The 24,050-nt window shown below is 42.6% G+C and overlaps 1 protein-coding gene across 2 annotated transcripts in view; it reads left to right on the top strand.

The window, feature by feature from the left end:
- The window catches only part of CERS6 (ceramide synthase 6), a 125,198-nt gene that overhangs the window by 92,525 nt on the left and 8,623 nt on the right, over positions 1 to 24,050 (top strand). For both annotated transcript variants that reach the window (XM_054830835.1, XM_054830836.1), the window contains exons 7-8: positions 6,128 to 6,256; positions 10,456 to 10,562. In XM_054830835.1, coding sequence (XP_054686810.1) covers positions 6,128 to 6,256; positions 10,456 to 10,562 — 236 coding nt within the window. The remainder of the gene's footprint in view (positions 1 to 6,127; positions 6,257 to 10,455; positions 10,563 to 24,050) is intronic.

The raw sequence follows: 24,050 nt of genomic DNA on the forward strand, positions 1-24,050 counted from the left end.
CCATAGTACAGGTGCAAGTAAACAATCTTTTGCAAGTCTGTTTCTCAATTATGTATAAATGACTTGTACTTGTTAATCAGAAAGACTTTGCAGCAGCCTACTTTGGAAATAGAATGGGAGATGGAGGTGGAGAAGTGGATCGCTAACAGCAAAGTAGCACCCCTGCTGCAGATTTGCAGTGCTTGAACCCAGAGCATCAGATCAAAGCAGTGTTCCCTGCAGCTGCTGTGTCTGAGAATGACCAGTGTCCAGCAGAGAGCAGGAACACCGTATCTGCAGTGCTGTGATAGCAAGTCAAAAGCCTGTCATTATAAGCACCCTGCTTATAATGAAGACAGTGGAAATGCCGTGTTTATAAAGAACCTATTAGATCACTGACCAGTTTGGATGGTGGAGACAGTTCTTTTTGTAGTGTAAGCAAAACTGATAACTAGGAAGATCAGACCGGAGAAATGTGGCCGTGCGCTGGTGTCACACAGTGAAACTGTTCTGTGGCCAGGGGCGAGTGCAAGCTGTCAAGGAAACCCATGAGTTGAAAAATGTTCCACTGGGAGCTTACAGTAGTTGACAAAATGTATACAAGCTTGACAGAGACACCAGCTCTTGCAGCACCATAATAGTTTTCTTTTAAAGAGCAAGTTTAGTTTAAAAATGTGGAAACCTTTCAATGTACCCAATATGCAATGTGAGAAATGGTGCCCATATGAAATAAGGCTCTGTTTAACTGGGAGAAGCAGGAAATTTGCTAGCTAATATCAGACACTATTATAATACTTCATGACAACTTATACAGAGCAGATGAAGAGTTCTCAGCCTGAGAAACTTACTGATGTTTTCAAGTTACAGTGAGAGGAATACTTTTATCTAAGTCTTGGTTATCATTTTAGATACTTTAAATTCAGCAGTGGCCGTGTTGTAGTCTGGGTTGATCAAAAGTGCCCTGGCAGCCTCGTGCACTGCAGGAGTTCAGCCAACCGCTTTTACGTAGCCAGGTTTCTCTCAAGGTGAGGTGTGGTATGTCTTCTCTGAAAGCACTGGCACTCGGCACTGGCCAGCTCCAGCCCTGGTCTTTTACTCACTGTAGCTCAAGAGAAATGTACTTGCTGTTTTCCACCTCCGTTTTATTCTTCTCTAATAGCAAATTCATGACTTTAAAACGATTTCCAATTGGTTTGCTGACTTTCAAATACCTGTTTATCTTTATTTAGGTGTTATAAATTCCACCAGGTTATCTTTGCTTGGCTGATGAGGTATGAGCAAACTATTTAGGCTGTTGCACATACCTACTATTGGCATTAAGGCAGCGAACTAGGTAGATTACTTTTACAGTTTTATAATGGCATGTTTGCTTCATAAATATATACTATGTTGCTTTAATGATGTTCTACCCTTAAGTGCTTTCATTTTCAAAGACTGCAACCTAGTATGATTTGGATTTTTATCATCCCAGTCCTGCTTCCCATGCTCATCTTTTGTAAAACACAGAGAAAAAAATTAAATCAGGGAATCTTGTACTCTCACAAGGTCCTGATGACTTTTAAAAGCAGTGAGCTTGTGGTGGGTTGAGCCTGGCTGGGGGCCAGGTGCCCACCAGAGCCGCTCTCTCACTCCCCTTATTCACTAAACAGGGGAGAAAAGGCATAACGAAATGCTTGTAGGTCGAGATAAGGACAGGGAGAGATCACTCACTAGTTATCGTCACGAGCAAAACAGACCAAACTTAGAGAGGGAATTCATCTAATTTATTTCTAGGCAAAACAGAGTAGAGGAATGAGAAAATAAAATCAACTCTTAAAACACCTCCCCCCACCCCTCCCATCTTCCCAGGCTCAACTTCACTCCCGGCTTCAACCTTCCCCCCTACTCAGCGGCACAGGGGGACGGGGAATGGGGGTTACGGTCAGTTCATCTCACGGTGTTTCTGCCGCTTCTTCATCCTCAGGGGGAGGACTCCTCTCATCGTTCCCCTGCTCCAGCATGGAGTCCCTCTCACGGGGTGCAGACCTTCAGGAGCAAACTGCTCCAGCGTGGGGTCCCCCACGGGGTCACAAGTCCTGCCAGCAAACCTGCCCTGGTGTGGGCTCCCCTCTGCACGGGTCCACCGGTCCGGCCAGGAACTTGCTCCAGCGTGGGCTTCCCACTGGCCACAGCCTCCTTCAGGTGCCTCCACCTGCTCTGGTGTGGGGTCCTCCACGGGCTGCAGGTGGAATCTCTACACCCCCTCATCCTTCCTCCATGGGCTGCAGGGGGACAGCCTGCTTCACCATGGCCTTCACCACGGGCTGCAGGGGGATCTCTGCTCCGGCGCCTGGAGCTCCTCCTCCCCCTCCATCTGCACTGACCTTGGTGTCTGCAGAGTTTCTTACATCTTCTCACTCCTCTCTCCAGCTGCAAAAGCTCTCCCTCTCTAAGTGTTTTTCTTCTTCTTAAATATGTTATCACAGAGGCGCTGATTGGCTTGGCCTTGGCCAGCAGCGGGCCCGTCTTAGAGCCGGCTGGCATTGGCTCTGTCAGACACAGGGGAAGCTTCTAGCAGCTTCTCACAGAAGCCACCCCTGTAGCCCCCCCGCCACCAAAACCCTGCCACGCAAACCCAACACAGAGGTTTATTTACATGCCTTCTGGATACCTAAAGTATTGTTTGATAGAAAAACATTTGACTGGTGTATTTAAGGGAATGTATAAAATTTCTACTCAGTCAGTGTTTTAACAGGTTTGTAGAAGATCTAGGAGACCTTTCTGTATATTCACGCCTTTTAGTTCCAAGCATTTGGCAATTCCTAGAGCTTCTGTGTTTTACTTTTTTTAAAAAATGACAGTTGACTCATTCCCAAAATAAAATCATCTGTAGCTGCTAATTTTCTTGAATATTCCGTTTTGATTCTAGAAAATTATTGTATATTTCACTGAGTCTGGATCCTAGATCTCTTTCTTCTAACTCAGTAAAAAGAGTCCCGGGGCTGATTTCTTTTGTTTCAGAGGAAAGGAATTTAGATTGTGTACATTTTGCAGACCTTTACTAGAATTGTAACAGTTGAAGACTTTAGCTGGTGATACACCCCTTCCTTGTTGAAGCCCATTTCCAGAAGCTGGAGTGACTAATGAAGATGATTTTGCCCTTCAGTGGCACTAATGCTCCATCGCCACTTAGCAGATCCATCAGTGAGTGTGTCATGTTAAACAAACATGGGTAGCAGAGGCTTTGACTCCAGAGGTCTTGTCTACAACCTGAGACCCATGGGATTTCTCCATTGTCCGCCCTGCGTTCTTCCCACTGATGGTGCCAGGAGTAGATTCTTTCTCCTATTCTTAGCCACATATTTTCATGACACAGGCATGTGATATCTTTCAGCAATTACAACTGGAGGCTACAAATCTGCTGTAAATCAATGCATCTTGCACAAATATACATACAGTTTGAAATACATTTTAAAAAAGAAAAAGCCCATTCCTGTACAGCTGCTGCTCTGCTGTTTATGGCTGAAAGTGCTGGAGTAAGCTGGGAACACAAGTACCACTTGACATTATGGGGACTCGTACCATTAGTTTCTATGTATTCATTACCCTTACGTATAATTAAAATCTAATAGGTAGCATCTTCAAAGCATATTGTTAATTACTGACATAAAGAAATGTCATAAACAGGCAAGAAAGGACCAAAATAACAAAAGTAGTCTTATTTATATCACTGCTACTTCTTCCTAAAAATTTTCAGTAGGTCAGTCCAGCATCTCCATTTCAGAGCTGGCAGAGTCAGATAACTGTCTCTTTTAAGAAACATTATCAGAGAAGGAGCTTCCTGGACAGCATTTCTGTAAGTAGATTCATGCAGAAGTGCAGACGACTGTTGCCCAAGAGCATTACGGCTGCTTAGGAATAATCCATATTGTCAGGAATGCCTTGAAGAGTTCCCAAGAGGGACTAGAAATCTCATATTTGTAGAACATGAATGTGTCAGCTATAAAAACAGACAAGAATTTTCTACTTTGCTTCTTCCCCCATTTGGACTGCCTATGTGCTAACATAGTTGCAGTTAGAAGGAAAATGAAGAACAGTGCCATAGCATTTACAGCTGAACTGGGTAAAGAGCTAGGCTGCAGTACGGCCATATGGCAAGCTAGTAGCTTACTTCTAATCCCAGGAAATAAGGTAGGTGCTTTGCTGTCGTGATTATGGCATGGTAAAATGGACCCTGTGTGTAGGTTTGTAGTTACTGAAATGACTAAGATGCCATACCCCTGCTTTTCCTTAAGACTCTTAGAAAAGGAAAAAGCCTTTAATTCTCTTTTTGTTCAGTCTGCTTTAAGAAAATGGATTTAGAGCAATGAGTTGAGATGACTGCTCAATGTACTTGATTGTGCTCCACACTGCTGGGGACCAAATAACCTGGCTGAGAAATGTTGGGTGTATACCAAACTAGGATACGGTTCTCTGCTTTTAGTCTTTTCTTTTTCTTTTTTTCTTTTATTCCCACCCCTTTGCCCCTCTCAGCTTTGTTTCGGGAGATACTGGCAATGCCCATTGATGAGTATGCATAGAAATAGGACCCTGTGGCACCTGATAGCATTAAACGTAAAGTGATAGGCTGGGAGGAGGTCCTGTCCCTATTCAGTTAGTGAGACTGCTCAAGCTGCAGGTTTTTCCATGGACTCCAGGTGTACATTGCAGTGAAGCCAAGTACTGGTACTGAGAGGCAGTGGCACTGCATGTCTCTGAAAGCAGTGGTGCCTGCTATGTGCCTGCATCCCCAAAGAGTGGTACGGTCACACTCGGCAGTTACTCTTCCCAGCACTGGAGAGACAGAGTGGTTGGCAGCTGTAGCTGCTGCCTTTTTGGAGTTGACCCTGCGTTAGCAGGAGCTCACCAGCACTTTCTGTAGGGCTCTCCTGCCCTACATGCGTACCTTCAGGCCCTTTGCAAACCAGGGCCTCTCTAAAGACTGCAGGGTCTGAGTTTGTTTCTCTGCCGTGGGCCGCTTAGCTGAAGTCTACCACAGCTCTGCATCACTCGCCCACGAAAGCTGCCAGAAAGCCAAATGCCACCTCCCAGGGTGCTTGGCCAGCAGGCTGCCTGGGGGAGCCGCTGCTTCTGACTGCCTGGATCCCTCCCTTCAGACAGCCCTGCGTGAGAGCCGCTAGATCTGCTGAGAGCTGTGGTAGTAACTTTGCACCTGATGCATGGAGAAATTCTCCAGTCAGATCGTGCCTGTGATCTTTTCTTCAGGGTTTTGATAGCACTTTCTCAAAGCTGTGCGGGTAGTTCAGCAAACTCCAGCAAGACTTCTTTTTGACTGACTTGGTGCCTTGCAGAGAAGGGTCTCATCTCTGTGGGTCCTGTTCTGTCCATAATCAGACTGGGAGTCCAGGCCAGGCAGACGGGTTGTTCTCTCTGCTTTGCCTGCCCGTTGGTGTGTATCTGGGAATGTGGTGTTACAGAAGCTTCACCACTCCTGGTATTTTTCAATAGTAACAGTTACTTGCTGGCCAAATAACTCAGTTACTGATCTGGAGACCAGCTAACCTGCATCGTTTGGGAGGCAGATCTGAGTAGGAGGAGCTGCACCAGCTCATTTAAAGACTTTTCTGACCTTGTTACAGTGTGAAGACAAAGCAGATTCATTAAAAACAAACAAATAAAAAACTGGAGCTGGGATTCTCAGCTCTGTGAAATCTCTGTTGTGCTTGGCAGGTGACTGTCGATAACTCCTAGTGCAGTGGAAATGGGTTTCCTGTTCTTTTGTAGCTATTTGAAGTGTTGTGAATGGTTCGTTATTTTGCATATTGTATGTTGCTTGGTGTATAAGAAATATGGTGTAATTTGATTTGTATGTACATATGTCTCTTCAAAGTAACTTCAGCTGCAAATGTTTACTTCATTAGGTTAAATTACTATGAACTGAGAAGTGTAGATATTGCCTAGCTTTCAATAATATGTTTGCATTTTTTTAATGTACAATGATTATTTTATTCCATGTAAGTGAAATGCACTTATGTAGCAGGATCCTTATGTAACATCACCATAATGCTGGTTTTAAAAAACATCCATCCATTTTTGTATAAAATTACTGAATCTCACTGTTTGGTTCATTATTTTTTGGTTTTTTTCCCCCTGCCTCTTGCTGCTCTAGGATTTTGGCATCATGTTTACACATCACATTGTAACAGTCACCCTGATAACCTTCTCATATGTAACCAATTTGACACGAGTGGGAACCTTGACCTTATGTCTCCATGATGCGGCTGATGTTGTCCTAGAGGTGAGATAACACGTATATCATCAGTGTCTGTATATGATATTCACTATTCTGAGAGCTAGCATGTCAATAGATAGAATCTATTTGCTGTTCAAAACAAGTATTTCTTAAGCAAAGAGGACCGTTTCAAGATGGTAATGGTGATTAATATAGTGTATTTCCTTGCTGAAATATATTGTGCTTGTAACAGTGCATGTTTGTGACTTTAGGCTGTTTTATCCCTTGATAAGTTGCTTGTACAGAGCAGAAACTGGTAATGCATAGGGAGGGTTACACACAGATTTTAAATATAACATGTTAAAGTCAAAAGCTCAAAGTTGCAAAATCTGGAAGGTGAGGACACTGTTGGATAGAAGCTCCTGGTTCTTGACCCCTGTGAAGTGATGTGAGGGGCAAGAACCCTGCCTCTGAAAGAGTCAAGGTGTCACAGTTTGATTCTGCTGTGCTTTGCTGAGCAGAGGCTACTGGACAATGTAGTAACTGTTCTGTGTGCCGGCAGTGAGTTCACCTCTGGTCCCCAGGTTTTTCCAGGTGCCTGTGCCTCTGCATCCAGATGCCAGTATTAAACAGTTGGCTTTGGAGAACAAGTGATGATTGAAATTCTGTTTAAGTCAAGATGGTCTGTAACTTCCATAGCAGCAATTTAGAGGTGTTGTGATCCTGTATCTGCATCAGTTTTTAGACAGCACTGGGTGATGCTGGGATTGGGCTGTTTGTGAATTCTCCATCAGGATGAAACCAAAGTTAATAACTATTGTGTCTGAAACATTTTTTACTAAAGTAGTTGTAGGGATCCTGTTATGCAAGAATATAGTCACACTGTGTGAGTCACCTATTGCAGAATCAAAATCCTGCCATTCTGATTTAATAGTGCTGTAAATCTGTATTTTTTTAATCTTTTTATAATCTAGAAAGGCACATGACTGCCTAAAATAGAAAGCAACAGAGAATCTGGATTTCTTCTGTTAGAAGTAATTGCATCATTACAAGTTCATTTTTCTATTTTAGCAATGTGTGTAGATCCGTTCTGCTACCTGTGGGTTCACCCAAACTTTCTTCATTTCTCTTTTCTCACCACCATAGAGATGTACTTGACAGTGTTCATTCCATATCAGACCAGTGCCTATGGAACTATAAAACCACTGGAGAGTAGCTGTAATAGGCTAGCTAAAACCTTACCTTGAACACAAGAGACATATTTTTTCTCAATTCCTCTGTTTGTTCACTGGCCAAAACAAAGAGAAATTGCTGGTATTCTCACGTGATTTGCAAACATTCAGCAAATACACTTCCCCGTGAGACACATACTTCAGTGGTCTTTCTAGTCAATTTGTTCGGTCTGTTCTGGCTGGAAATACTAAAGCCAGTCTAAAGTGTGAGAAAGAGAATCACAACCCCTGAGAAGCATTTACTGGGAGGGCCATTATGACTCACTCAACGGACTTTCTTCTGCTAGGGCAGTGGGTCACAGCCCTGGTGCTGTATGAGAGAAGATGGACTCTTACACACTGCTGACATTACTGAGGGGAAAGTCAGTGCCAGGAAGAAAATTATCAAACTGCAAAAGAAGCTGGGAAAATGTCTTGCCATGATGGGTCAGTTTTGCACCTGACCTGTTTTGCATATTATATATTTGTAAAAATGAAAAGCTATTTCCAGAGGGCACTAGACTCTTCCCACCTACCATTTCATAATGAAACATGTCCAGAGGAAAGCTGGAATGCAATATTTTTGCTATTCTCATTGCAGAACATAGTATATATTGGTAGGAATACTGGAGGTGAGATTTTTTCCATAGGTCTTAAGGCATCTGCAGGTACAGAAGAGTCATAGCAGGATTTTCAGGAATACATAGCTGTTCTTTTAGTCTGAGTGAAAGTTATCTTGGATACTCAAAGCAGCCAAGCCACAGCAGGACAGTCCAAATGTAGAGTCATTTGCTTGTCTAGGAGGCCATTACATTATCTTAAGCTGAAATCTGGGCTACTGAGAGGCAACTTTCAGAATCCCAGCTAAGCTGTTTAAGGGGTCTTGGGTATCATTGCGCTGCAGTACAGCTTGTGGGTTGGAAACACTGTAACCTAACCTGCTGAAGAACTGAAAATCCCACCTATTTGGGAAACTTGAGACTTTTCAGCTTCAATTAATGAACACTCTGACAATTTTGATGCCAGTGTGTGGATATGAGTAGTTGCCAATTTGGTATGCTTTTGGTGTATGAGCCTCACATAGCTCACAGTTCAACCTGAATCCTTTCTGTCAGATTCCAGGTATCTCCTAACACACATTTCTAAAAGAGCAGGGAATGGACATGTCAGACCAAGGCAGAGAGCTGCACCATAAAATAAATGTATTTAAGTAGACTAGCAAGAGTATCTGGAAGAGCTGTGTTACTCAGTTGTAGTCATGGTTTTTAAGCTTTGAAAATTGTGTTGTATTGTCTTAGGTGGCCCAGTTCCATTCAACAACATACTCTTTCCTTTTTTTGTAGTGCTTCTTATCAATATCATTTGTAGATTTGTTATTTGAGAACTGATGACCCAACAGCTGTACTGTTTTTGAGAAATGTCACGATACTACAAGTTGCTATAGCAAGGTCAGCTCCACACACTATGAAACCAGCTTTTTTAGACTGCCACCATGGAAATACATCCAAAATTGCTATCTGAACTTTCAGTCATCTGAAAATCAAGGTGTTAGTAACTCTTCTGCTTTGCATGTTGGCACCAAGGTGTTCTCTTTTCCTTAAAACAGACTGTGAGTACAAACTGCTAGGAAACTCATTTGTGTCCACTATAGAATATAGGGCCAATTCAGAAGGGTTATGTTTTCTTTACAGCACTGGTGGCTTTCCTCATATTTTGTGAGCTTCCTAACTTGTTTTCTGTTAGTGACGATATTCTTTATATTCAGATTTTGAATGGAAACATTGCAGAAGTTATGTAACATCCAAAAGTGCAGGTTGGCTTTGGCACCCGGATTGTCTGACATGAGCATTGAGCACTTTCAGGTTCAGTGTGTTCATACCAAAAAAATCAGGCAGAATGCAAGAGTGCCTGTCACCATTTTAGACAATTCTCTGGTTTGAATTCTGCATTCAGAATAGTATTCTATATGCATAGTTGTGGTAATTTTGCTCCCTTTTAGCCCTCTGGAAAGCCTGCACAAGTAAGCATCCTTTCAATATGGGAGCCAGATACAGGACCCCTCACAGGGGGCTTTGAAAGGGTTCCCAGTGACTTAAGTGGACACTAAATCAGGCTCTTCATTACTTTGTTGTGCAGTGACTTGGGATGCATTTGACAGAAAGCATAAAGGCTGTCCCTGCCTTGAAGCAGATGTTTTAAAATAAGTAACTGCTTACACACGTGAAAACTGTGGAAGCAGCACAGACATCTTAAGCTTGCTTGTACATGCTGTTTTCTTTAGGGAGAAGAGGGCAAAGAAACTTCAGGGAAGATCTCTCTCTTAATGAGCAGTTTGAATGAAGAGTAATTAGTAGACTCCTTCACTGAGGAGAAGTCAGAAGACTGCATGAAGACAAATGAGAGATGCATGTAAAAATAGGCATAGGGCAACAAATTGGAAATCAAAAGTTGGAAAGAGAGGGGAAGAGAGCCTTGGAAAAAGTTTTGAAGGGGAGGGATATAATCTTAGAGGTAGAAACTGTTCTGTATAAGCCAGAAAAGAGGAAGAGATGCTGTAAGAGAAGACAGGATATGGGCACAATAGAGGATTTGAGACAAAGCTTAAATATAGCAACACTAGAGGGTCAGAGAGCATGGGGCACGTGGAACATGGATGGATGGATGAATGCTGAAAATGCAAGTGGAGGTTACTGGAAGGGTGAGAGACAGGTAGGTAAAGAGGTTGGGGACAAGGACAGCATAAACACTATGGAGTTCAATAAAAGGTTTAGAAGAGTATTGTGAATCTGAAATTGTAGGATTTCAGTAAGGAAATTGAATGGGGAAGGAAGAAATTACAGATGTACTCTGGTTTTATGCAGTCTGTGTTTTTTTTCTGAGAAGGCATTTTCCACCTGCATGGTGGAGAGGAGTTACGAGGTCACTGTGAGGTGGCCCAATGAAAATCTTAGCGATTTCATAAAAATTTGATTTCTTTTTCTTTACAGCTTATACACAACACAAGAGAACTCAGTTGTCCTCACAGAAGTAAACAGACATTTCTTTCTTTTACAGGCTGCCAAAATGGCAAACTATTGCAAGTGTCAAAAACTGAGTGACCTTCTGTTCCTTACATTTGCCATTGTCTTCATTGTCAGTAGGCTTGGCATATATCCCTTATGGTGAGTAAGCACATTGTTTTCCTCAAATGCTAAGCATCAAACAAGCTTGGAAATAACTATGTCGTAAGTGAACATGATTCATTGACGTTACTCTGTTTCCCAAAGCACCAATGAGAGTTTCAGACATAACCAGGTGCTGAAATAGCCTATTTGCTGGAGTGCCATTGTGTTCACTGTGCGCTAGGCAAGAAACATACGGGGCTTCTGCTGGTTTTAAGTGGTAGAAGTGGGCTGGAGACCACATAGCTTCAGGTTAGCAGTTGGTTGCCTGTGTTGGCAAGAAGTTAGAGGAGAAATAAAATAATAGGCACCAAAGACACTGACCAGAGGCTAAGCTTGAAGCTAGAATCTTCTTATTAGCTTTCAGTGCACACTTTATGAAGATGTTCAGCTTAAAGAAAAACACAGTGAGATAAGGAAAGTCTGGCCCAGTGATATCAGTATAAGGATGTTATTGCCATGCAGGTTGCAATACTGCAGGCTACTCCTTTTCCACCTCTCCTTTGAATTGGGGTCATGGGGAAGCTGTGTAATACATACATCTGTAAGGTAGTTACACAGGTGTTACTGTAATCTCACCTCTTCCCAGACAAAGGCAGCTGCTTGCATGTGCACATTCTCTTCTAGGTATACAGACATGCACGCACACAAACAGGACATAGATGTTTGATTCTTTAGCTAGGGTCTTCAACATCCAGAAGGCAACTGGCTAGTTAGGAAATACACTGATATACTTCAGCATAGTAACCCAGCCAAGTGTCTCTGTAACCGGTGCCCTATAATGGGGAGGCTGGGAGAAGTTATTGGCCTTACTCTTTTGTGTCTGGGATCCCTCCTTTCTCTCATATGAACAGAAATAACCCAAATCTCTGTATCCCTATGAGAACAAGAGGTGTCTGTTATTGCATCAGAAGATAACAGTGACAGTTTTGGTTTTGGGAACCATCAAAAATGCCAGAAATGTTACCCTTTGCAGAGTTTTATTTAGATACATTACCACCAAGCTCCTTCTATAAGCATGCAGAGGATTTACAGATGCCAGTATCAACCTCTCTGCCACACTTTCCTTTCAAATCCTCTACAATGATATCTTTTTGGGGTTTTGTTAATGCAAACAGGATAAGACCAAGGTGCCCTTAGGGAGCTGTGTCATCAGCTCTGCTTAATGGTACAATGTAGAAGTCTCATTTAGCATTTAATGACTCCAAAGATAATGTGATAATGCTTGGTCCCTACTGCGCTGTGAGTTGGTGAAGGACCATGACAAAAGGAGAAAATGGATAGATGCACAAACTGCATGTTTAAAAATACTTGTTATTTTTTCCAGGGAGCAATTATTTGTTTCTTAAACAGCTTTGCTTCCCTTTTCTCAGTCCTTCCTTGAAACTAACTTGGCTATTCACTCAATTTCTGTAAATGAAGTAAGCTAGTTTTTCTACTTGTGTGATCTCAGATAGGAAAAATAGTGGCACTCCTGCTTGTAGGATTTCATCTACCTGTTGCATGCTGGTTTATATTGAGAAATGGAGGGAGGACCTAATTCCACCAGTGCAATTCTGTCACTGGAGACTGCAGTACAGGACTCTGCTTCAGGGAAGGTAGCTTTCCACATTGCCTCCCAGAAGTTCCTGAGGGAGGAGCTGATAACAGGGGCTAGATGAGCAAACGGTGAGGTGGACTGAAAACTGGCTGAGCAGCCAGACCCAGAGGGTGGTGATCAGTGGTATGAATTCTAGTTGGGGGCCAGTAACTAGTGGTGTACCCCAGAGTTCAATATTGAGTCAAGTCCCGTTCAACATTTTCATTCATCATCTGGATGATGGGGCAGAGTGGACCCCCAGCAAGTTTGCTCATGTTCCAACCTGGGAGGAGCAGCTGATACACTAGAGGGTTGTGCTGCTATCCAGAGGGAAGGAACCTCAACAGGCTGGAGAAATGGGCCAACAGGAACCTCATGATGTTCAGCAAAGGGAATTGCAAAGTCCTGCACCAGTATATGCTGGGGGCTGCCCAGCTGGAAAGCAGCTTTGCACAAAAGGAATTGGGAGTCCTGGTGACACCAAGTAGAACGTGAACCAGCAATGTGCCCTTGTGGTAAAGGCTAATGGTATCATGGGGCTGCAACACGAGATTGAGGAACGTGATCTTCCCTTCTACACAGCACTGGTGAGGTCACATCTGGAGTACTGTGTCCAGTTCTGGGCTTCCCAGTACCAGAGAGATACAAAGCTACTGGAGACAGTCCAGTGAAGGGTCACTAAGACCGATTAAGGGACTGGAGCATCTCGCACATGAGGAAAGGCTGAGACAGGTGGGACTGTTTAACACAGAAAATAGAAAGCTCAGGATGTAAATAAATAATAAATATATGAAGGGAGACTGTAAAGAAGACTGAGCCAGGCTCTTTTCAGTGGTGCTTAGGGCCACAATCAAAGGCAGTGAGCATGAACAGGAGGCTCCATTTGAACATGAGGAAACACTTTTTCACTGTGAGGGTGACCAAACACTGGCACAAGTGCCCAGAGAGATTGTGGAGTCTCCATCCTTGGAGATACTCAAAAGCCATCTGGACATGGTCCTGGGCAACCAGGTGACCCAGGTTGAGCAGGAGGTTGGACCAGATGACCTCCAGAAGTCCTTTCCAACCCCAGCCATTCTGTGATTCTGTGAGCTGCCTTATGTGTTTAGCTGTGACTCCAGCATTTAAACCTCCCTCTGTATTGTTTGAAATGGCAAAGAAGGAACTGCTGATTTGACATTTTTTGTTATTCAAACTCAAACTTTACCAGATCACTGCTATGTGCTTACCTTGCTGAATAGTCAACAAAAAGCAGATTAATCTTGTCCAGAGTGCACAATTTTGAAGGAGGTCATTAGTCTTCACACATTTAACTAGAAGCAGCTGCCCAGTATGCTTTTTCTCTTGAGACATCTGAAAATCAGCAAGGTCAAGCTTTTCCCATCCTTTACATCCTTACTATGGTAGTCAAGTTTTGGAAAGTCCACACTTTCAACCCAAAGTGTTTAAAATATCACTGTGTTTATAACTGGAACTTAAGCTCAGAAACTGGAGGTTCATGCTGTCTCGAGTGATTTCTGTGAAGTGTTGCAGCCAAGTGTCACACTGTGCAGGAAGCCCTTGCTAGCTTGACATGGCTAGTGGGATTCAGGCATCATAGAGCTGAAGTCTGTGAAATACACACCTCATGCTGTCTGACTGGTGGAGTCCCAGAAGAGATTACCAGCACAGTGATAAATTACCTAGCAAGTGTCAAAACTTGAGCCCTGCTTCACAGCTGTGGCATTTTGTGCTGGTGTTCTGGATGTGCCCATCCGTTTCCGTGTGTGTTAGGTGACAGCAGCACTTCCATGCCACTTCAGGTTGAAACTTGTCTGAACCCTGCTTTATAGAGTAGCACTGGCCCAGTGTGCTGAAAGCAGGGTAAAAATCAAAGCAAGTGGATCTGGGAAGAGAGAAAGGCAAGAGGGCTGCACAGCAGCTTCTGTTGTTGATGTCGACTCCCTTGGTACTGAATATTGTGCTAATGAGGGCAGCAGGCTACAGCCGTGGTGAGGTTTGATGCTGAGATGGAAAAGATCAGCATAGACTCGTGAAGGCAGAGGGACTGTATATTATGGGAATGAGCAGCTGTCAGTGTGCTGTGTGCTCCTGTGTCACAGATGGAGTGGTTACACTGGCGATCCCTCTGCCTGTCCTCTCCCTTAATCAATGAAAGAACACATTTATTTGTTTGAATATGCAAATAGTTCAGTGTGGTTTGTATGATATTTAATTTTTAAGACCATCTTATTTCCAGACCAAAGCCTTGATGTATGTACTCCTAATGGTTACCCTTACATACACCTATAATCACAGAGACCGGAGGCAATTTCATAGTTCTCAGCTGTACTATGGGCATTGCACGTGGGAGTCAGGGTTAGCAGGTATGAAGCATGGGACATATGAGCTTGTCTCTCCCAAATCCTTTTTCTCTATGAAGCAACAATTCTAAATCTTCACCCCCATTAGCTTGCATGTCAGCCAAGATGAGTCATTGGAGTGGCAGCAGGCCAGGAAGCAGTTTTGCTCTCCTTTGCTGAATATTCAAAATAGCAAAATTTGGTCCCTGATTAATATTACATAAATATGCAAATTTTTCTAGCATAAAAACTAAGGTGTAAAATTGGTGCATGTGTAATGAAAAAGGAAGACTGTAATTTATAAGAAAACTTCCCCCACACAGGAAGGCGAATACCCAAGACAGGCTTCCAGAGACATCGCTTAAGAAGCACTGGCATGCTGTTGTGCTCCGGCTTTGCACAAGAGCCATTTAATTTTGCATAAAGGTGCTAATAAAGAATTTAGAATGTATCAAATGCTGTTGTTTGAAGGTTGTTTAGCAGTGGGGCTAAGACAAAAGAAACTGGCAATTAGGTATATATTTAGCAGTCTTTCTGCAGGCATCTGGAGTTCATTTCAGCAATAATTCAAAAACCCCAGGACACTTTCTGCCTCCTGCTGCTAAGTGAATGTAGGAGTAAAGCTGCTATTTTCACTGACAAGACATTTTGCTTGTGAAATTCTCTCACTTGCACATAATCACTGCTCTAGCAAATTACAACATAAAACACAACTCTCCATGAGTCGGGGGGAAGACGATGCCTTCTCAGGTGATACAGGATTGTAGGGAGAATGGAAGCAATCTCAGACTAAAGAATTTATATAAATTATGTGAGCCCTTGGCTAGTCTTATCAGGCTGGGTAAAGCAGTTATCTCACGTCTGTCTTTATTTCAACAATCCTTGAAATTCCTCTTCCCCAGGCCTCAAATGTTTGTTTTTGCTGTAGTTACATGAACATAGTCTTCTCTCTGTTGATAAAGGAATGGTTTGCTTTTTGCTGTTGTTTTGTTTTTCTTTCACTATCCAGGAAGGGAAACTCCATGGGGTTGTAATAGTATTAATCATTTTTTGAGGTGTACAGAGGGCAAACAAGCATCTTCCATTCCAGGAGACACGAGTGAAGAAGGTGATGCACTGCATTTTCCATTCTTTCTTTGCTCATTGCTTGCTGCAGAGTTCATGTTGTGAGGACTGTGAAACTCCTCAAGTCTGGGCCATACAGGAGACCTAAGACTACTCACTTTGCTTATTCTTCTGAAATACACACTTTTCTGACAGGGCAGTTTGAATAAATCTCCTAATGCTGTGAAGAGTTTGGCATCTGAAACTGGTTTCACAGAGTGACAATGAACCAGGGTATTTCCAAGAATTTCAGTGGAAGAAAGGTGGTTGGCTTGGAGGGAGATACAAGGTTACTAACCCTGTTCATTGTTTTATAAGATAGCTCAAGGAAACTGCAGGTACAGATGTAACTTTTGGATTTGAAAGAAGGGGAGAAGGCTCCCAGGACAGCTAGGCTGATTTTTACCAGGTGAAGGCACCAAGCTGGGTAAGCTCAGGTTCTTTCAGGTTGCTCTGACTAGTACTAGTATGCAGTTAGTTTTCACTACTTTTGCTTATTTTTATAATCAGTTATATTGTATGAGAGGTAGAACACAGTGGGTTTCAGGAAAGTGTTGCTGACAAGTACTGCTGTCAAAAGGCAAGAAAGCAGGGAAACGGCATTGGCATTCATGCGACCTGTGAGGTCTCAGCATGCGCATATTACATTTATGCACTGACAAATGTAAAACAATGGCTTAACTGTACAAATGTAAATGAAAGCCTGATTTAAGCTGATTATAAAGAACATAGGTCATGTTCTGCATGTGCCATCCCCCAAATTCTCATCCAGGCAAATTTGGTATAATCCAGGTAGTCTGTATGCCTTCCTGTCCTTGATCTCTTCAGACACTGTCAGTGCCTGGGCTGCTGTACCACACTACTGTCTGAGGACAGACAGTCAACCACTTTGGTTACTTGGTATGGTCTTGTTTAATGTTGGTAGGTATGTTTTAACTGGATCTTCTATTTGTGAGTCTGTTTGGAAAGGTTGTGTCAAAAAAAAAAAAGATATCTCACTGTTACAACTCAAAGCTGTTTCAGGTGCCTGTCTCCTCATCAGCTGCAATGTATGGTTGCTAAATGGGATTTTTATGTCAACAAATCTTATATAAGGATGGGTCTGCCAATCCTCAGAACAACAACTTTGTTCCTCATTATTCGTTCCTTTTTAAAGCTCATGAGAGTACGTGGAGTGGCTCATGGCTGATTTCTAATTGCCTTTTCATGGCAATGAGTATCTGCATGAACCAGACAAGCATGGCATGATCCTCGCTGAGTTAAAATTAACTTCTGTTCACCATGGTGTGCTGTAATGAACCCTAGTTACTTATTAGCAGTCTTTCTCTCATCTCTGCATGACTGGCTGAATGGCTCTTCCCGAGTTTCATCACTGGTTGAACAATAGCGTGGGATATAGCCATGCTGTTAATGCACACGCTGGGCCTCCAAATAGTGATCCAGTATTGCCAGTTTGCACTGTTGTCTCTCCTTTCTTTTTTCCTGGAATCAGCTTCTCTCTGAGAAAATTTGCAGCTTGAGTTACAAATAGAGCAGCGCAGAGCCCCTGTGAGTAGCAGCTGCTGCAAAGATTTGCTGAACCTCTCTTTTTCCTGGCTTTGTTCTTTTTCTAGCTGATATTGACTGGTTTTGCACAGGTCTTAACATGCAGGGAAGTTGAGTCGTCTTTCATGCTGGTTTTGTTTCCTAGCACATTTTCTCCTGTTTGGCCCTTGGAGCATGTGTATTGTGGGAAGGCAGCATGTGGACCCCAGCAGAGTCACCCTGTTTTGTTCCTCTGAACATATTGGTAAAACAGAAAGCTCAAACCTACCCTTAAAAAGCATCCTACTATGTCAAAGCAATACGTAGGCAGTAGTTAAAGCAAGAATCCTGGTCAGTTACTTGGCACTGTAAGAATTTAGGTAGCCAGATAAATCCCAACTGCCCAGACCTTGTCTGGAATCTAAATCAACACAGTGTTTTGTGATAGTTTTACTCTCGCTGGATCCTGAAGTCAGTGAAAACATTTCTAGCCTGGCTAGTATTATGTATAGAGCTGGACAAACATCTCTGGTTGTTCTGTTGAATAAATAACTTTTTTGTTAAGAAAATAAATCTCTTCCGACACTGTTTCAAGCTCATTTTGCTCATAATATTGTCTAAACCAGAGCACAATCTAACTTGTTTGTGGGTAGCAGATATTGAAGGAATAAATTATGACTTTGATCCAAGATATTTGATTCCTGATGTTATTCATGCTGTCAGTGAGTGGATGCTGTAGAACTAACAAAAATTATCTAATGTGCTTATATTTCAGGCTTTTTGTAGTTTCGGCAGGCAACTTATAACCCATCAGTTTATCAAGGCATTTAATAAAGTTTTTGGCAAGCTACAGTATATTTGAAGAACTCATAGACTTCAATTTATGGATTAAAAAGAAGGTTTAATTAACTAAATCTCCATAAATTTACTCACAACTCTTGTCTTAGCTTTTTAGCAGAGCATATACAATGTTGTCATCCCATCTGCTTTTGACGAAATGTTACCTGATGATGTCCTTCCTAATGCCTGGTTATTTTATTTCCTCAAATTGTTTACAGTGTTTGTGAACTCAGGCCTCTGAGTGCTACATGAAGCAAAGCTGAAGTGTATGGAGTGCCAGGTTAATACCAATCCAGCTCTTTACAGGGAAGCTATAAGAAATGGAAAGGTTACAGGTGTCATTCACCATTGCGAATGTGCAGTGTAAATAACAAAAAGTGGCATTTGCTCAGTGTTTCCATTTTTAAGATTTTCATGTGATCACAACAGGAAAAAATTATATGAAAAAGGATTTTGTCAGACTTCCAAAGCTGATTCTTATCCTCATTTTTAGTTTCCACAGACTGTACGCTGTGGCTGTAATAACGCTTTCTGTTGTCAAGGATAGGCTGTTCAGTCAGTGTTCTTACTTTCCTCCTTTTATTACAAAATATGTCCTTTCTAAAACCTGTGCTCTGATTGAAAACAGAACAGAAGCCAGTGCTGTGGCACTTTTTTTGCTCAGAATTATTCTGATGAGTGTAAATGTCTCAGGGGAAGGGAAGAAGCATTGGTGTTTTTCTTGTGGCCAGACATGTTAGCCACTTTTATATCAGCTTAGCAAGGCATGGTGACTGGAGAGTGTGAATGACCTGAGGAGGTTGAACTGAGGGTTGTTTCTGCCATGGTAGTCAGCTTCCCATATAAGCTGCTTTGTAGACAGCTGAAGTTCTCCAAATCTCTGAAGTGTCATCACTTGCAGGAAGGAGAGGGGGGGAAAAAAGAGACTGACCATGGGAATTTGAAGTTCTCAAAGTGAAGGGTCTCCTTAGTGCTCAGCTAGGAGGAGGTCATTGTGGCTAAACGCTTTGGGAGAAACCCAGCACCCATGTAAGTGAATATGTTCTGTTGGTTTCACCAATGTTGCACATTGGCATAGTTTGACCCGTAATAGCTATGAAAGTAGAGATCATTATTAAGAAAGTTGGGTTAAAATGAAAGCTGTTTAAGGCTGATTTCCCAGACTTTAGTGTGGAGGAAATTCTTATGATACTCGGGGGGGGGGGGCAAAGGTACAGTTGATTGGGTTTTCGGTGGGTTTTTTCCCTCCCCATCCACATCTTTTGGCATTTCTTCCACATCCGGACCATAATAGGTGAGTCATTTGTTTGAAAGATGAGTCCTTGGCACACACTGTGCCACCACACTTCCTTAAGCTGTGTGGTTTTTATGGATTTTCAAATTATTCCATTACTCTAGGGACATATTCTCAGGACTAGACCAATGAATCCAAAGTGTGGTACTCCTACTATTGATGGTATGTAAGCCACCTGAAAAACATTGGGTACCTGGCAGAAAACTGACTGCAGCTGTTCTGTGATGTTTTGTGGCTTTCTGAACTAGTTTTGTTTAGTTCCTGCATTTACAGAAAGTTTGGGTAATCTTTTTCTCCTAAAATGTCTGCCGTGGCATATAGCTAAATACAAGGCAGCGTGTCAGTGTGTGCTCCAAAAGCAAGAGGAAGAAATATTCCTTGAGCAGAGGTCCTGCGTTTTAGTCAACAGAAAGGGCATGGGGAAGGCTTTTTTGTTCTCTGATACCCTGTTTTGCAAAGATTGGAAACTGACCTCCTATAGTTTATAACAAATGCCTTTCCTGTTTGGAGAATAATATGAACTCTAGGCAAATGGAACTTGATATATATTCTCTGTTGTTCATATAGAAATTTTATGTATGCCTGGAGATTTTCAGATTTGGAAGTGTCATTCTTAGCGTAACGTAGTTTCTCTGTGCCTGTGTTATGATCACAGGCCTTTACACAAGCATTTTGCCAGAACACATTACTGATATAACATTTTGCTGAGTATAATTACATTCTGCTAGGAAATTTGAATTCTCTCCATATCCTAATGTCTATTGAAAGACTCTCCTGAGATTTGAGCTTGGATTGTGAAGGTGTGTCTGACCTTGTATTCTTGGTTTTTTCTGTCCACAAGAGTGGAAATACTATTATTCATACCAGTGGCTGCAGAATCAGTTAATGGACAGTAACTGTTGATGAGAAGGAATTGCGTGAAGAGAAAAGCACAGCTGAACCCAGGACAGTGACAGCTTGATCAGAATAGTCTCTTTTACAGTACATCAGACGTGAATAATTTCCTGCCTGCTCCATCATTTTAGTTAAGTAATTGGAAATCCTATTGATCTACACAGGGCTTAAAATAACAGTCTCAGTGGCAGGGCCATGATTTCTGCAAAGAGATATTGTTCCCAATTAGTGTTAGAGCAGGAGCCACCCATCTCTCTACAGCAGCTGAGCGTGTATTAGCACCATGTCAGGAAATCCTCTGATGTGGGGCTGGTATGGGTGAGCAGAACTCCACGTGATACTGAGCTCACCGATAAAATTGATTTAATGTTTCACTGATAAAAGTGGATTTAATGTTGCTCTGAATACTGACTTAAGAGTTGATATCCCTTCTGTCGCTGCATTTTGCAGAGATCTTTCATCAACTTACTGTCTAAAAGAAGAGGGTAATGAGCATCACCAACCAAAAAATCTGAGGAATCATCTGAGATACTGTTGAAAGATCATCTCTCTCTCCCCCTCTATGCCCCCATCCTTCCTTCCCTGTTTCATTGATGCTTGTGTGGTTGACTGGTTCATCTGACTCTTCTCAGTTCACAGTGGGTCTCTGCTGCTCCCCTGACATTTGCTGTACACTAATTACTAGCATAAATCCTACTCTGGGGGACTGAAAACCTAAGAGACAGCAGGATTTGAAAAGAAAAACTGGCTGGTTCTTCACTCAGCAAGAACCAAGAAGCATCTGTTCAGAGCAGAACAGTGATACAGACACAGTCCTAACAGCAGCTGGCCGAGCCAAAACTCAGAAGAGGAAGAAGTTGGCAGTACAGCCCTTTATGTACTGGATTTGCTATAATTAAATATTTAGCTGTGCTGCAGCTTTGGGGCTCCAGGACATGCAAGTGCTATAGACCAAAGTTTCTTGGATTTAATGAGTATTTTGCATATCATTTCATACCCTTCTCAGGTAAGAAGTTGGATAACTCATCTGAAGTCTCCCGTGCAGAAACATCTGTGTTTCAGGTCACCTGTTGTGTAAATTTAGCTTAGTATTGTCATTATAAGTCATTATAAGTAACTAAGCCTGGGATATGAAGTCCTATTAGATTTCAATCAAGATCTAAATCCCAGAGATAAATCTTGACTAGTGATGAAACGTAGCTGCTTTATCATCCTATGGCTGATCAATATGTGTACATATGTGTGCGTTCACACTCCACTGCCTCTTCATTTATGTGTGAATCTCAGTGATTTTTTTTTTTAAATCTGTCAGTTTTATGGGGTCTTGTAAGCAAGTAGTCCATAGTCTTTTACAAACAAGCTAATTAATTAATTCTCCCAGCATCTTTTGTGTGTGTCCTGGTTTTCAGCTGGGATAGAGTTAATTTTCACAAGAAGCTGGGAGGGGACACAGCCAGGACAGCTAAGGCAAACTAGCCAAAGGAATACTCTATACTATATGATGTCATGCTCAGTATATAAGGGGGGAGCTGGCCAGGGAGGAGGGATCGATGCTTGGGGACAGGCTGGGCATTGGGTTCTGGGCAGTGAGCAAATTATGTTGTGTATCACCTGCTTTGTATATTCTTTTAGTAGTATTGTTGTTCTTATTTTCTTCTTCCTTTGCTGTCCCAGTAAACTGTCGTATCTCAACCTACGAGTTTTACCTTTTTCTTCCTATTTTCCTCCCAATCCCACAGGGGAAGAGGAGTGAGCGAGCAGCCACGTGGTGCTTAGCTGCCAGCTGGGGCTAGGCCACAACAGTGTGGCAGACAAGATGTACCAAGACCTTGTGCCCACCTTTAACAAAAAGTGAACGATGTAAATAAATTAGAAATTTTTTTTTGATCACATAATAAGTTAATAGAACAGCTAAATCCAGAATTTAGGACTCCTGACTCTTTGTTCTCTGGTCTTTGTCACTTTTTACCATGTATAATGGAGAACAAACTACTATGTTTTAGCGTAGAAGTAAGTGCAGTTGTTTATTTTTTAAAGGAAAAATTCAAAAAAGCAGAAACTTTGAAGCATTACTGACAGTAGTATTATTGGATTACTTGCACTAATAGGATCTGAATTTCATTAATGCCCACCTAAGATGTAATTATTTATTTGCTCTGTAATAAATGCAGTATTGAAGGATGTCCCAGTGCAGCTGGTTATGGTGCAATATAGAACACTGTTGTCTAATATACACTTGGTAAAGGGGATAAAGACCTTTATTCTGAATTATTTAGACAACCTGGTATCATGTTTTGCTGTCCTTGGTTATACTTTGAGACTTCTGGCTATTGCAGTGTGGTAATAACATGCCTTTCATTCAGCATGTTGCGTGTGTAGTATGTTGGTTGCTGGAGAGTGCTGCAGAAGTTAAGGCAACATGCAGTAGCACTCATTTCAGCTGCACAGTTTCTGCTCCTGTTGGATGTGATAATAGTGCCCATCATGCTGCTGTGCTTCGTTCTACAGAGTTTATCATTAATTTCCTGCCTGTCTGGAAGAATGCCTACTCCTTCCACATAGCCTTCCTTCCCACCTCCTTTCATTCCTGTCAGGATCCTCTCAGAGACAAACACAGCACGTTTCTACCAATTCTCAGTCTATTGGGTTTGCGTGGCAAGGTTTTGGTAGCAGGGGAGCTACTGGGGTGGCTCCTGTGAGAAGCTGCTAGAAGCTTCCCCCATGTCCGACAGAGTCAATGCCAGCCAGCTCCAAGACAAACCCGCTGCTGGCCAAGGCCGAGTCCATCAGCGACAGTGGTAGCACCTCTGGGATAACAGAGTTAAGAAGGGGGGAAACTGCAGCCTGAGAGAGGAGTGAGAATATGTGAACCAACTCTGCAGACACCCAGGTCAGTGAAGGAGAGGGAGGAGGTGCTCCAGGTGCCAGAGCAGACATTCTCCTGCAAGCCCATGGAGAAGACCGTGGTGAGGCAGGTGGATGCCCCTGAAGGAGGCTGTGACCCCATGGGAAGCCTGCACTGGAGCAGGCTCCTGGCAGGACCTGTGGACCCATGGAGAGAGGAGCCTGCACTGGAGCAGGGGAAGTGTGAGAAGTCCTCCCTCTGAGCGGGAGGGAGCGGCAGAGACAACATGTGATGAACTGACCGCAACACCCTTTCCCCATCCACCTGCTCTGCTCGGGGGGGAGCAGGTAGAAAATTCAAGAGTATAGTTGAGCCCAGGAGGAAGAAAGGGGTGGGAGGAAGGTGTTTTAAGATTTAGTTTTTATTTCTCATTATCCAACTCTGATTTGAATGGTAGTAAATTAAACTAATTTCCCCAAGTTGAATCAGTTTTGCCAGTGATGAGGGGGAGTGATAGAGTGGCTTTGGGGGGCACCTGGTATCCAGCGGGGGTCAACCCATCACGCTCAGACAACTGTAAATAAGCATTTTACTCTTCCACCCATCCCTCTCTTTATCTCTTGTCCTTCATCTCCCTCTTCTCATTCCATCCCTGGTGCAAGACAAGCGATTAGCTTGCCAAGAATTAGTAATTGCTATCCAACAGCCTGGACTTGTGCCCACTAAGTTGAGGGGAGAGAGAGTAATCTTAATCTGAGTCAGCGTATGGGCCTGTTGCCGATCGCCTCCCAAGTGCTGCTTAACTGGCTAGATGAAGAGTTAGATGGTAGAGGAAAAACCTGTGTTACTGTTGATGTGATGCAGCTGATTGTTTAGTAGTTGTTGAAAATGTGTTAGTTGTATTCTGAGTGTTCAGTTAGAGCAGTAGTACAATAAGTACAGAATTACCTCTCCCAGCGGCTCAGATATTGTGGTAGCGTTCCTGAAAGTCTGCCACAGATTTCTGTAAGAGTAGATTGGATCTTAAGTGGTGAATTTGTTTTCATTTGCCTTCATCGGCCACACT

The sequence above is a fragment of the Grus americana genome, chromosome 6 (assembly GCF_028858705.1).
Source record: "Grus americana isolate bGruAme1 chromosome 6, bGruAme1.mat, whole genome shotgun sequence".
Lineage (NCBI taxonomy): Eukaryota > Metazoa > Chordata > Aves > Gruiformes > Gruidae > Grus > Grus americana.